Source organism: Artibeus jamaicensis, unplaced genomic scaffold, assembly GCF_021234435.1.
Source record: "Artibeus jamaicensis isolate MK-2021 breed Jamaican fruit bat unplaced genomic scaffold, CSHL_Jam_final contig_1085, whole genome shotgun sequence".
Taxonomy (NCBI): domain Eukaryota; kingdom Metazoa; phylum Chordata; class Mammalia; order Chiroptera; family Phyllostomidae; genus Artibeus; species Artibeus jamaicensis.
In genome coordinates this window covers 329,431-344,287 of record NW_026521214.1, presented here as the reverse complement: position 1 = coordinate 344,287, position 14,857 = coordinate 329,431, and the positions used below count along the sequence as shown (strand labels likewise).

At 43.3% G+C, this 14,857-nt stretch overlaps 1 protein-coding gene across 1 annotated transcript in view; it reads left to right on the top strand.

The window, feature by feature from the left end:
• ADAMTS19 (ADAM metallopeptidase with thrombospondin type 1 motif 19) overlaps positions 1-14,857 on the top strand; it is a 216,343-nt gene that overhangs the window by 46,294 nt on the left and 155,192 nt on the right. Inside the window, exon 3 of the mRNA XM_037164084.2 lies at positions 13,574-13,739. Coding sequence (XP_037019979.2) covers positions 13,574-13,739 — 166 coding nt within the window. The remainder of the gene's footprint in view (positions 1-13,573; positions 13,740-14,857) is intronic.

Here is a 14,857-nt window from a genome sequence, read left to right as displayed (position 1 = left end):
TTCTATACAGTCTTCAAAACTTGCAGCAGACGGTGTAGGGCACAGAAGTGAGGAGAGAACATGCGTCAGTAGCCTAGGAGCATGCTAAGTGCCTCCCAGGGTAAGAGTAAGGTCATGATATCATGTGAAAGGCTAATGCAGCTCATGACTCCTGCACTGACTCTACAAGTCAAATAAAAATACATGAAAACACTTAGTTTCAAGGTTGCAAAAGATAAATACTGGCCGAAAGGGAACGAAGTCCAAGTAGGTAACAAGATATGAGAATCCCTAATTCTTCAGCTAAAAATCCACAGGTTCTGGGGCAGAGGTGTCGTTTCTTCCCAGATTGCTGAGAGAATTTGCAGCGTGAGCACTGAACTGCTAGTACTTATTTTTTAAAAAGCATATATTTTGTACCTGTCTCATTCATTTAGATCAGCAAAGGCACACTGGTGTGCGGCAAGAATTTTTAAAAACATGCAACACCTAACTGTTTAGTTGGGGGCAGTGACCTCGTTTCCCTTAGATTGTCCAATAAGGAAGTGACAGCAGCCAGCACTCGGTAGCCGTCCTGTGTGACTGAATCAAAATTATACCTATTTTTGTCAGATCTGCAAAAAATACATTTTGGCATGTTACTGAATTTTAGTAATTAGTTTATGTGTTCCATGAGATGAGAAAGGTTGAAAATAGCTGTTGTAGACTGGTCTGCACAGAGGTAGTTTAGGTTTTGAGAAACAGTTTGCACTGCTGGTCTCTTATTTGCCCTTTTCCTTATGACAAGTATTGCCTTTTGGTGAAACTGCTGAGGCATTGCTTATGCACGTCTTAGTCTAAGACAGAGGTTTTAAACCTATTTTTTTCCTCCCTTGAAGATGTGGATATTGATTTTACAGAGGGGGAAAGGGAGGGAGAAAGAGAGGAAGGGAGACATTGATGTGAGAGAGAAACATCGATTGGTTGCCTCTTTCATGCGTCCCGACCAGGGATCCAACCTGCAACCCAGGCAGGTGCCCTGACCAGAATCGAACGGGCAGTCTTTGGTTATGAGGCAATCCTCCAACCAAGTGAGCCACACCGGCCAAGGCTCAGACTTTTTCAACTTTGCCTATTCAATAATTTAATTACTCTCTGAGATGAGAACATTGCTATGATTCTAATCCAGTCTGCAAGTGCTCAGAACCTGTAAGTAGCTGCTAATTTGTTGGATGATGAAGTCAATATGAAAAAATATTTCTAATATCTTGGCCACATCTAACAATATGAAACTTACGAGAATAAAGGAGAAGTCTTGGTTTAAATAAAACTTTGGATGGAATAGATTGGCTTTACTCTTACACTTTACTACCACTAAGGAGACAGAAGGGAAAATGACTCATGTGTTATTTCTATCACAAGAATCACACCCCAGGTACCTTTCTGTTCATTGTGGGTTGCTCTCAAATATTTTATTTTCCTTCCAGACCATAGAGATTCCACTCATTAATATTAAAGTTGTACAATCCATATGTTGTGTGATAAATTTTGAGGTCGGATGTTTTCCCTTCTTTTATTGAAATGTATTTTGCATTATCAATAAGGAAATAAGGAATTGAATAGTAGTTGTATCTACTTTCTCATTGGCTAATAAAAATGAGTGCCTGTGATTTAGAATTGTTTGTTAATTTCCAAGGATAAAAGGTGCTTTCACTTGGGGCTACAGAATAGGTGCCCTCATCTTCCTTCACCATCAACAGCTGGGTGTAGCTGACGGTGCCCACCCCCGTGATGCACAAGCATGTCTCTATCACTGGCCAGCCGGGACCCCCAACTCTGACTGCTCCCTTAAGGCAACTTTACTGATTCTTCCTCTTCTCTGTACCTTGTTTATACTGGTGTCACCTAGTGCTCAGTCTTGGGCCTTCTCTTCTTCTCTGTCTACACTTATTTGGTGATTTTATCCAGTTTCATGGCCTAAATGCCAAGTAATTGCCAATGACTCCAAAATCTATAGCTCTAGTTCAGACTTCTCTGTTGGACTCTAAGTTTGTATGTCCAGCTACCTACTTGACATTTCAACATGAGGTCTAACAGATCCATCAAAGTCAAGTTCCAACAGAACGGATCCTTCCCCACCCACCCTGCTCTTCTTGCATTACCTATCATCTTACTGACAGTCAGCCGTAGAGTTCCATTTGACAAGGGCCAGACATCACTCTGGGGTTCCGAATTCCTCTCTTTCTTTCAAACTGCACGTGCAAATATTGTATGTTCTGTTTGCTGTACCTTCAAAATTCATCCTGAATCTGACCAATTCCATTACCATGGATACTGCCCTGACCCGAGCCATCAGTTACCTCGTACCTGAATTGTTTCAGTAGCTTTCACCCCCACTCTGTGGTCTGTCCTCAGTGCAGCTGCTGCCATAGACCCTTTGATGCAGGTCAAAGCCCAGTCATCGCGGTATTTGTGACTGCTAGACATACGCAATGAAAATGGAAACCGTGAATGCGAAAGACACGCACATCTTCAACGCAGTAGGTTTTCTTTGAGCCATATAAGCAGGAACTTGGTTTTGGGAAGGTGTGGAGGTCCACTTCCGCTGCATCAATGAATTGTCGTATTTTGAAAAATGATCTACAGAAAATAAATGTTAGCATTTGTTAAATACTGGGGGTGGATTACTAGGCACTCTGTTATCCTGCATATTTCTTAAAGTTTGAACTATTTCCTAATACAGAATGATCAGGAATAATAAATGAAAATACTTTCCCTCTTGTTATCCTCCACCAGTCTGTACCAGGTTCTTAATGGGTTACTTTTTTTTACAGTCTCTTATTTCAACTCATCCTGTGTGATAAAGACATTTTTTTGTTGAACATTCATTTCCATACTTGAACATCAAAAAAAGTCAAACCTAAGAATGACGTTTATAAACTGGAGAACATCTAAGTGAAATGAAAACACGGAAGAAGGGTAGGAAACCCACTTCACATTGGGAGCAGTTACAGACCCTGGGCCCTTACAGAGAGGCCAGGGGCACATTTGTCATCTGTCTGAGACGTGAGAAGGTGCCTAGGATGCAGAGGCAGGGCCCGAGGTGTGAAGCGAGGACGGGGATCCTTTGGGGCTCTTACGGAAATGTTTGTGAGAGTTGTTGCCACTGTCCAGTAGAAGCCTGGATCGTTTCAGGGTGGAGATCACTCAGTGAGTGATTGAAATGCGTAAACAGGACATAAAATATTTACAAGGGCTGTTGATGAATGATTTCTTCTCTAGGTGGAATTTGCAACAAACTGGCCCAATTTCTTGTTCAGATATACTCTTGCTTGTAAATGTCTTTCTTAAAATGCGACCCATGGACGCGATATTGCTGTTGGATGTGGGATGTGTGGAGTGCATGGGGTTTCCTAGTTTACACCAGATTATTTCAGCTCCTTAGATTTATGACCCCCCGGGGTAGCCTCTTGTAAATCAGCCTGAGGGGACACTAGCTTTCTGGGCGTCTGTGTGCACTGATGAGACACGTGTGAATGAGACTGAAGAAAGGTTTGGGGGAAAGGCTGTGTGTTTCTTCAGCTCTCCCGAGTCACACATTTGCATTTGAGGATCTTGTAGTCAAGAAGCAGACCACGTGAAAAAGAGCTTTGTTGGTACAAGATTGGGTGCTCCCTTTAAGGGGGGGAAATGCCAGTGTAACTTACCACATATTACTTAACGCCATTCAGAATGGGGGTAGGAGAGAGTATTTGAACTACCCACGGGGCCTGAATGGAAAATGGCAACATTCTGCTGACGTGGGCACAAAAGGGACAGAAGACTCAAAATCTACAATTAGTACACTCCTTAATTATCATCGAAGATACTTAAGATTGCTTTGAAATGACTCTTTTGTGCCCTGGTGTATTTCCTGAATCTAGCACGTCACTTACATGTGATTGACATTCAGCGAATATTGTTGAGTAAATTAACTGTCTTTATCTGACCTTTCATTGAACCCAGAAAATCAGTTCCAGCACATTTTCCATGTCTCTCAGTACCAGGGCCATGGTCCTTGAGTCGTTTGCTCCACTAATTTTGTTTCCATGGAAAAGCGCATTTGTATCTTCTCTCTAGGGGTATGTAGGAGGTTGGCAACCTCTCTGTTAATTGTGAGGTCACCCGAAAGGCCTGGCAGGGATGAGTCCTTTCCCAAATTGCAGCTGTGCAGCTCTCTCGCTGGTCTCTCTTGGTTCCACTGTGGCACGTAACTGGGCTGGAACCTCATGGACAAGTGCGGCCGTGCTCGCCGCACAGTGAACAGTTCTGAAATGTCACCGAGCTGCTGACCCTTTAACAAGCAGAGGTAAAACTGAGTATGCACCCGCTCATGAAGTGCTGGGGTGGGCCGCAAGCTGGACACCCCTTTAAAATTATACATATGTCAGGCAGAGTTAGTCGATAAGTTTAGATTCTTCTTATGTGTCTACAGAATGGAACAAAGTAGGTCATGTTGTCCTGACTTTTGAGAGCCCTGACTGGCCCAGTCTGGGCGATGTTCCTTTGCTCAGTGTTTGCTGTTGAGCTTTGCAGAAGCACAAGCCAGGTGTTTGATCACCTGGCGTTAGACTGCTGAAGTTTCCACCTGAGCCAAGGGGCTCAAACCCAGCAGTAGCTTTTGCAGCTTTTGAGAGATTTTTCTCAAAGCCACTTCTACAAAGAGCTAATTCTGAGTTGTAAAAAATCGGTGACATAGCTCCTACTTTTCCTTTAACCTCACCAGCCCTCCCTCCTCAGTCGCCAATTCCTTCTCCATTTCTCAATGTTCACGTCCTCAGAGTTTGGTCTTAGTGCCTTTTCTCTTCTTTCTCTACATTCTCTGGGTAGCATCACTCACTGCTTGGATTGAAAAATTACGTTGGCCACTCCCTAATGGAAGTCTCTAGCTCAAAATCCTCCACTGGCTCCACACGCTAACCGTCTACTTGATTACTCCACTTGCATGTTTCACTGATACATCAGACACTTTGATTCTCTGCCCCTCAAAGCTGTTTCATCCTCAGTGTCTGGCATTTGTATCACAATCACAGACATCTCTCTCCGCTTCTTGGTGCTTAAACCGGAGACTCCAGAGTCATCCTTAATTCTTACGTGATTGTCCCTCCACGCCCCAACATCTAAACCACTAACAAATGTGAGTGGTGGCCCTGTCCTGTGTATGAGAACCCAAAATTAACATCAAATGCACTTAACTTTTCTGTACATCCTCAGTTCAGCCACCACGTGTTGCTTCCTCGGCCTCACCATCACGATCTTGCTCTTGAACGACTGTAACTAACTAGTCTCCTGGATTCTACTCTTATCTCCCTGCAATCCGTTCTCCAAAAAGAACAAGAATGACTTCCTTCAAAATGTGTATGAAATTATGCCTTTCACTGATGGTTAAAATCGAAAGATCTCTCTATCTTCAGAGTTCTACGTGAGCTGTGTGTTGCCAGCCCCTCGGTTCCTTTTTTGCTGCTGTAATTATTTGCACGTGGTTCCAGCCTCGGCCTCAGTCTCCACGTCACTTCTTTAACGGTGACGCATTTGGAGGCCTTCCTCTCAGACAGACTTCACACCGATGCCCCCATGGCCTATCACTTTAATGACTGTGGGTGCCTCCCGGTCATCTCGTGTCTCCACTTCATCCTCTCTTAATTAAAGTGTGATGTAAGGGGTCCATGTGCATTGTGTGACAAGTCAGTACTTAGTACAAAAACTACGAGGAAAAAAGGAACCCTCCAGCCCCCTCCTCTCTGCCCCTGCTTTCTGCCTGCTGGGAGCCGTTGCCTTTCTCTGGGTACTTGCCTGGCCTCTCTATTGCTAAGCACTGTAGTTACATTATTCATTCTTTGTTTTTTATTTTTAAAATATGTTTAACTGTGACATAGACATATGGAACACAAACATTCTTGATTATAAGTAAATTTATGATTTCTTAAGGATATTTGTCCGAATCCCTGGTGTTTTTCCATCTTCTCCCCTAATGTATAAGGTCCATAAAGACAGAGATTAAATCAGATGAAGTCTGTTCTCATCTTTGAAGCCCTGTTGTCCTGCCATCCGGAAGGCACTCAGCGGGGGCATGCGCAGTGAACTTGAAGTCATCGTCAAGAAGAGGCGATGGGACATATAACGGCTTTTGAGGACACGGGTTGATAAACTTAGAAATAGATTTAAAATGGAATTGGCTCCCTATCTATAACTGGCTTTTTGTGTATTTATAGAACCCATAGACATTCCAAGGGATTAATTCAAAAACCATTATAAGCAGCAAGAGTTTATAGTAAATGGATCCACGAGAGCAAATGAAAGTCATAGCTTTTCTTGACATGAGCAAAAATTAGACTGCAAACTGAGAAATGAGATAACCATCATGATAACCAAAAGAGCAATCATTTTGGATAAGGAAACGTCAGGATGGAACGTGCATTTTCTGTTTTACCAGTTCTTACCACCTTCTTTTCACTCACTTCTTCAGCACAGGACATCTCTTACTGTCCGTCTGGTGATGCTGTTCATCTGTAACATAATTAAAAAGGAACATTTTGAAGTTGTTTTAAATCCATGTCTCTGTCAGATGTGGGAGAAAAGCTAGAGGGCAATGGTTTCCGAGAAAATGGGAGAGGAAGCGTATTTCTTCATTTGCAGGAGTGGGCCTCATTCTGTGTAGTTAATCTGCAGCTGAAATATGACTGTTGAAAGCCCGTGAACACAGGGGACCATCACGCACAGCCCATCGTAAAATCTGTACCCAGTGTTCCAGAAAGACAGATGGTCTGACCGCCAAGGGGCGGTTTCATCGGGATTGACTTTGGATGTGACTCAGACAGGCAGTGGGCTGTGGAATGCCCTGGGCTCCTTTCTAATGCCCCTTTCCCAGGTGCCCCTTGGTGCCAGCTGGACTAGCCTTCCTTTCCTTTCATCCCTGGGCCTCTGTTTCTCCCTCTGCCTGGGGTGTTCTCCCCCACGTCTGGCCAGGCCACCTCCTGGACCCCACATCTCTGCTCCCGTGTCACCTTACCTCAAGTGGTAGCTAGACTTTGTCATGACTATGGTGTCGATCCCCATGGGTGTGCGGGGGAAATGTAGGAAGGACCGAGTCTGGAGCAGGATTCCAGCCCAAGACCGCGGGGTAGATGCAGTGCAGAAGGTGTGTGTGCAAAGAATGCACAAATATATGAGAAGTGACTCCCACTTATATTAACATTGCAAGTGACATGTTTGAGTAAAGCTTAAAACAAACCTATAGTATAATTAATATCTAGCCTATGTGATGTTTACATCTCAGAGTACATAGAACTGTTATAGTTACTTAATGAGATAGACTTTCTAACGTTACTGTACAAGAAAACACTGAAGAACATGAAGCCAAACTTATATAGACATTCAGATCATGTAGAACATCAGACAAATATTTGTCTAAAGTGTTTTTACAAGCATATGCCGATGCCAGATTTCTCAGCAGCTTTTTTCACTGTTGTTCAGAAATAAAATGCTTGTGCTGCATCTGGAACCTCGCTCGTCCTCTGATTGGTCCTCTCGTTGGACGGCAGGTGACTGGTCCTCAGAGTGTCAGGAGGCCCACTTTCCCCTTCCTGTCCAGAACTCGGTTGTTTGCTATTTCTGGTTATGTGGGTTCACTTCTTTTTCTGGCTACATTTCTCCAGTTCTCTTCGTGAACTGTTTTGGGGATGCACGCCCTCTTCCCCCGCAGTCCCCAGGCCCCTTCTCCCAGGTGGCAGCCTCGTTGCAGCCCAACCCCAATCCTGCTGTTCCTCAAGATTCTTCTCGGATCCCGAAGTCATGATGATCCAGCACCTTCTGCACATCCCTTTGCACTAATGGTATTTTATTCTTGTGACGTGCTACCTATTTTTAAAAATTGGTTTTTCCTCAAAGACTCTGAAAATACACACTTTGAGCCTCAGATAAAATACCTTCAGCCCATCTGGTGAAAGTTTAGCTAGAAGACCAAGGTTCTGGAAAAGAAAGACAATTGCAAGAAAGCAATGTGGGAGAATGCAGAGAGGAGAGGGTGAGGGGCTGGGGGAAAGAAGGTGAAGGAATTAGCCAAGACCACATGTTCACGCCTCATGGAAGCAGACAACCGTGTGGGGATGGCCAGAGTGTGGGGCGGGAGCGGGGGCTGGGTGGAAGTGGGCAGAGCGGAGTGGTGGGGAGAGGGTCATCTGTAATAGTGTCAACAGTAAAAATCAAGTTAAGAAAGAGAAAACTTGAGATAAGCACAGTAGTGCTTTACTCTGTGAGCAGGAAGTGAGGCCGGGAAAGGGAGGTGGGTAACCTAGTAGGGATGGGAACAAGAATGGGGAGTGCCGTGTTGCTCTCTGATTTTCTACCTTTTTTTAAGTTATGCTTATATCAGAGTATTAGAATCTGTTTCTCTGTTGAATGGACCATGGCTCATTTATTTTTTATTTTATTTTATTTTATTTTTTAACATTTTTTTTATTTTTGTAATTGATTATGCTGTTACAGTTGTTCTATTCCCCCCTTCATTCCCCTCCACCCTACCCCCCCATCCCCACCATTGCCCCCCTTTAGTTTATGACCATGTGTCTCAAGTCCTTTAGATTCTATATTTCCCATGCTATTCTTGCCCCCCCATCTATTTTCTATCTACTGTCTATGCTACTTATTTGCTGTACCTTCTCCCCCCTTCTCTTCCTCCCACTCCCCTGTTGCTAACCCTCCATGTGATCTTCATTTCTATGTTTCCACTCCTGATCTAGCTGTCCTTTTAGTTTGCTTTCGTTTTAGGTGTGGTTGTTAATAACTGTGAGTTTGTTGTCCTTTCACTGTTCATGTTTCTTTAACTTCTTTTTCTTAGATAAGTCCCTTTAACATTTCATATAATAAGGGCTTGGTGATGATGAACTCCTTGAATTTGATCTTATCTGAGAAGCACCTTATCTGTCCTTCCATTCTAAATGAAAGTTTTGCTGGATAGAGCAATCTTGGTTGTAGGTCTTTGGATTTCATGACTTGGAATACCTCTTTCCAGCCCCTTCTTGCCTGTAAGGTCTCTTTTGAGAAATCTGCTGACAGTCTGATGGGGACTCCTTTGTAGGTGACTGTCCCCTTAGCTCTTGCTGCTTCTAGGATTCTCTCCTTCATTTTAATCTTGGCTAATGTAATGATGATGTGCCTTGGTGTGTTCCTTCTTGGGTCCAACTTCTTTGGGACTCTCTGAGCTTCCTGGATTTCCTGGAAGTCTATTTCCTTTGCCAGATTGGGGAAATTCTCCTTTATTATTTGTGCAAATAAGTTTTCCACTGGTGGCTGTGCCTTTCCCCTTTCTGGTACCCCTATAATTCGGATGTTGGAGCGTTTAAAGATGTCCTGGAGGTTCCTAAGACTCTCCTCATTTCTTTGAATTCTTGCTTCCTGACTCTTTTCTGTTTGGCCATTATTTGCTTTCTTCTGGTCCACTCCATTGATTTGAGTCCCATTTTCCTTTTCATTGCTATTGGTGTCCTGTGCAATTCCATTCATTTCAATTAGTTTCGCCTTCATATGTTTCTCTAATTTGTGGCTATGATCAACCAGTTCTGTGAGGATCCTGATGACCAGTGTTTTAAACTGCGCGTCTGAGAGTTTTGCTATTTCTTCATCGCTTAGGTCTATGGGCTCAGGGATTTTGAGAACTTGCGACATTTTTGGTCTGTTCTGGCCCTTTAAGTGTGAGAAGCGGCGCCTTGGACTCCCAGGTCGCTGGGTTGTGACGCTGTATGTGGGGGCGTGGTCAGAGCGGGGAAATGGCGGCGCCCTCTACTGCCGCTTGCTGCGGGGATGCCAGGCCCCGGTCCAACCGCCCACTCCCTCGCCTGTCCGCTCACGCACAAACAGGCGACCACAGTCAACACGCAGCACCGCTTCCCCGCTGTCTCCTCCGCGGTCGCTCGCCTGGTCACTTACTGGATTGCTCACTAGGTCCAACCCTGCGCCTGGATTCCGAGTCTGGATTCCGTGCCTGAGCCCGTCTGACCGAGTCCTCCTGTGCAACCCTGCTCCACCAGCCACCGGTTTCGCCCCTTACCGGTCAGGCTGAAGAATTTGTTGTTAACGGATTTCCGAAAAGTTCAATTTTCTGTGTTCTGGCTGTGATTTCTGTTGCTAATATTTAGTTGTCCCTAAACTTGGTTGTGTGAGAAGGCACAGCACATCCACCTGTACCTCCATCTTGGCGCTGGCTCATTTAAATTCAGACAAATGAGATACTGACATTTGCCGAATTGAAGAAACGGTATTAAAAATGCATGCACGTTGGCCCTATGAAATGCCGTGCTGAGATGAGAAGCTGGTGGCAGCATCGGTGCACCTGCACGGAGGTCCAGGTTTGCCGTTGTTTTAGAAAGACACAAGACAGCTAAGCAGAGAAACAGAATACCAGAACCGGTAGGAAAACAGATGGCTGGTACCATTTTCACGTAAGCTATGGTGCATGCGTGCAATACCGAAATTGTTGCTGAATTGTCAAATCAAAGAACACCATTCCGTGACAAGAGAATGATGCCACCCTGTGAGGAAACTTGCACGATGGCAGAGTAAGGCAGGGGGTAACTGTGGGACTTGACTGCATTTGCAAATACGCACGTAAAACATCGGACTGAAAGAAGATCTGAAAAGGGCAACTGGAGGACAAGCACTTATATAGTCCGCATTTGTTTTAGATAGCGAATTCTGTCACAGTAAGTCACACAATCTTTACTTTCCTTCTAAAACTGCAAGGGCAGTATTCGCCCTCCAAGCGAGTGCTGCCGGGTGGTGGGTGGAGGAACACGGTGCCCTTGCACAGAGAGGTCGATCAGGGTTTGTGTTCTTTCATGGCCTGAGAGGTGCAGGACAGGAAACACACACATGGCTGGTGGAAAAAGTAAGCCCTGTGTGGAGACCCAGACAACCTCAAGGTTCTCTGTGGTTCTTCTTTAATACAAGTCATTATCTTGGAAGAGAGTGACCCAGCGAGAGCACATCCCCGGGGCAGGAGAGCATTCCAGCCGGACAGAAGCGCTTCCCCGGGGAGAGGGCACCGAGGACTTGTGCCACGAGTGCCCTGGACTGACCCGGGCCTGGCACGCTGTGGTCAGACGTGAATTTATCCTCAGTGAGTGAGTCACCGTCTGTCGTTACTCCAGCGCTTTTTCCCTTGTTAAAAGTGGCTTTCCCCTTTGGGAAATGTCTATAGATAACATCCTGACACAACAGGTAACTCTATTTTGTGAAGAGCTGTCCAAATGTTAATGAAAATAACCCATTTATTTCAGACAATATTTCATATGCTGATATGTGCACATAAAGGAATAAACTTTGATTGTTGGGACTCTGTTCTGCAGTCCACACTCAAATGTTTGGGTGCTTGTATTTGTTATGGTTATTTTTATTAATAAAATAAAAGTTATGGTGAGCATTTATTGATTGGTTGCCTAATATCAGATTCTGTGGTAAAAAGCATCACATACGCTTTTCAAAAAGGAATCTTGACCAACCAACCCTATGAAGCTGTTGTGATAACAGCACTGAAAATTTGTCATAGTCGCGGGTCTAGTAAATTCAGTCTTCAACCTAGAACTTGTTCTTGGAGTCATTAAGTTGTATACGATAATATGCAATGGAATTTTATAGGGCTTATTGTTATAAATCTGGCTATACTTATAACGAGTTGAAAGAACTATCAGATTGCAAATTTATGACTTAATTTCTGGGAGATGAGTGTGTTTATCTGAGATGTTCGAAATGAGCACGATGCTAATTATTATTTTAACCATCAGCCACCCTGTCCATTACATTGGTGACCTTGAACACTGACTGAACTTCAGAAGCACACTACTATGTAAGAAGAGCAACATTCTTCTGTATATTCACAATGAGATCAGTGTCACATAGTGTGAGACCCTCCATCCATGTGCCGATGAACCACATCTTTCATGATTATTATTTCAATTTGTACATATTTTGATTCTCTTTTTTCTGCTCAAATTAGGGTGCAGAGAAAAAAATTGGGCTTCATAGACTTACTTTAAAATTCAAGCTAGTAAAAAAAAAATTCAAGCCAGTTTTATATTTGAGAGAATGAGACCATATATGGAAAATAAAAGAACTCATCAGAACTCGTATTAAAATTATATCAAAAAATCGCCCAAATATATACATATCTTAAAAAAATCTTTAGAGTAAATCTTTTTGTGTGTGTGTGTGTTATCCCCATCCCCAAATTAGGTGTGTGAGAGAAAGAGGGAAAGGAGAGAGACAGCAGGGGACAGATAGAGGAGGTGCAACTGTCACTCTAGGGCTTGACAATTTTATTTGTGATATAAAAAACTGAATAAAGTGACACCGATGAGGGCTTCTAGGTTTATTACTAAGGTGTCTTGTAATGTCAACTCATACAGAATAAAAGGAGACAGCATGCTGGCAATCACCTGGCCTCTTTGTACATGAGACACAATAAACACTCAAAACAGAGCAGAAGATAAGGCCTCTATGGCTCTGAGGAAGACACACATTCTGTTTAACAGAGTTGTATTTTTTCTTAATATTCAGCTCTGGAGAATTACTCTCTGAAGAAGTAATCATTTCATTACTATGCCAGGTACATTGTAGATTAGATTAGAATGCACTGCACATAATTTTCACATAATTCATGTAAAACAGAATTATAAACTTTGACATTAGCAGATTGGATATGAATAATGCAAGTTCTAAGGGATTATTTCCTCAAAAAATATTTACTGAAGAGTTAACAGAATCATTAAACATATTTCTATATATTACAGTAGAGTGAAAAATTGAAAAGATGAAGTCATATGTTCTTCCAGGTGGAATATTTGCATAGTTATAATGCAAATTTATATCCTAGAAAAGCAAGGAAAGAAATGGCTGGGTTCCCCCGTAGGATGAAAGTCTATCTACTTGTTCTAAGTTCTTTTTATCGATTGTGCCCATTCTCTGCAGTGTCTGGCCCTCTGCCCCCAGCTGGTGAACTTTAAAAACATGGCATTGTATGAAATAAAACTTGTTTCTGTGAAATAAATAAAGTCATACTTTATTTTTTCCATAATCTATTGTTCACAGGTATCCAAAATGCTTCGTAGAAGGCTTTAAGAATATTTTACATGATAACGTTAATGCCTTACCTCCTGTGTTTGCTTTGATGGGTTCCATGACTTGACTTTATTAAGTAACGATTGTCAAGCAGTTGGACTGTGTAGCGTGTGCAATTAATACTGCATTGGTCTCGCATGTGCTCTGTGTGTAAGTGAGCCCACGGGTCTCCCAAGGCGAGCCTTTAACATTCCGGAATCTTGCCTCTGCATCTGTTGCTGGCATCCAGCCTCCCACCCACACAGGCTCAGACTCACTAAATGAAGTTTATGCTAGTGCAATAAAGTACATAAAGATGAAGTAATAAAATGGGAAGACAGTTGCTTCATTATACGGTTGCTAAAATAGCTTCGCTAGAAGAATGTGTGCGCATATATGAAAGAAAATAGCGTGTGAGCGGGAGATCCCAGCAAGTAACTTATTCAAATGGTGTTTCTTACACGTCTTTGTGTGTTATTTATTCCAGATGGGATTCATTCAGCTCAATGAGGACTTCATATTTATCGAACCGCTCAATGACACAATGGCCATAACGGGTCACCCGCATCGTGTCTACAGGCAGAAAAGGGCTGTGGGGGAGAAAGTCACAGAGAAGCCCACCCCTCACAGCCAGTACTGTGGTGTCCTTTCAGGTAATGGCTTCTGAAATTTTCACTCAATGTGCGTTGGGAGATGAATCCTTCAAAAGTCTTATCCATCCCTCCAACCAACCGTCCGTCTGTCCAACTATCCACCCCTCCATCCACCCACCTGCCCATTCATTTACTAGCTTTATCTTTTTTGTTTTGGTCAATGACAGTTGAATATATCTATTTTCAACTTATCTTTTAGTTTTCAAGGGAGTACCACATTTTAATATCAAGAAATGTGAACTCGAAAGAACTTTCGAGACTAATATATGACTTGCCCCCACACCTCTCCTGGTTCCTCATGGGGTTTGGGTCACCTCTGTGGAATAGAAATGACACGGAGAATTCAGCTCTCCTGAAACCGATACTGGGAGCTGTGGCCTTCATTTAGTCCACCTCTCTCGGAACACCATAGCTGCCTCTTTCCTTGGACCAGAAGCATCTGCTACTCTTTCTTTTTTACGTTGACCCAAGTAAAACTCATCTTGGAGGTTCAAATGATCAGAGAAGTAGGAAGAAGAGTAAACATCTATTTCTTTGAATTTTATTCTCAGTATCCGCATGCCTTAAATCTGGCGTTTCAGTGGCACATACGCGTTGCCCATAATCAAATCCTCCTCTCTGTGTGTCTGCCTGCTCTTCGCAGAAGTGGGATGGTGGGCACACTGTGCACCCCTGACCTCCATGGGGACTGTGGCATTGGCGAGAACGGTGGGGGAAATGAATGACTTCTCGCACAAGTAGGACCCGGAAGTCATAGCCAATGTCTGGAAAAGAACGAATTTCCCTAGGACCAATGTGTAGACATCTAAACCGGCCCTCTCACTGGATGTTCACTGATATGAGATTAGAAACTGAGGAAACAGGAATTATTTGAAGAATTTTTAGTGCGAAGACTTTAAAGGTTGGCGTGCAGGTTTACAATCAGGTGTTAGTGTAGTTAGTGACAAGGCATTAGGTCTCAAGTTGGTCACGGTTTTGAGGCCGATTTAGATAAATGAATTATGACAATACTCACTCTCTTGAAGAGGCCATAGGTTGTTCATCTCATCACTGTCTAAGGTGTTTGGATTCAGAAAGAATTATAAGATGTTTCTGCTTCAACATATTCATCCTAAATT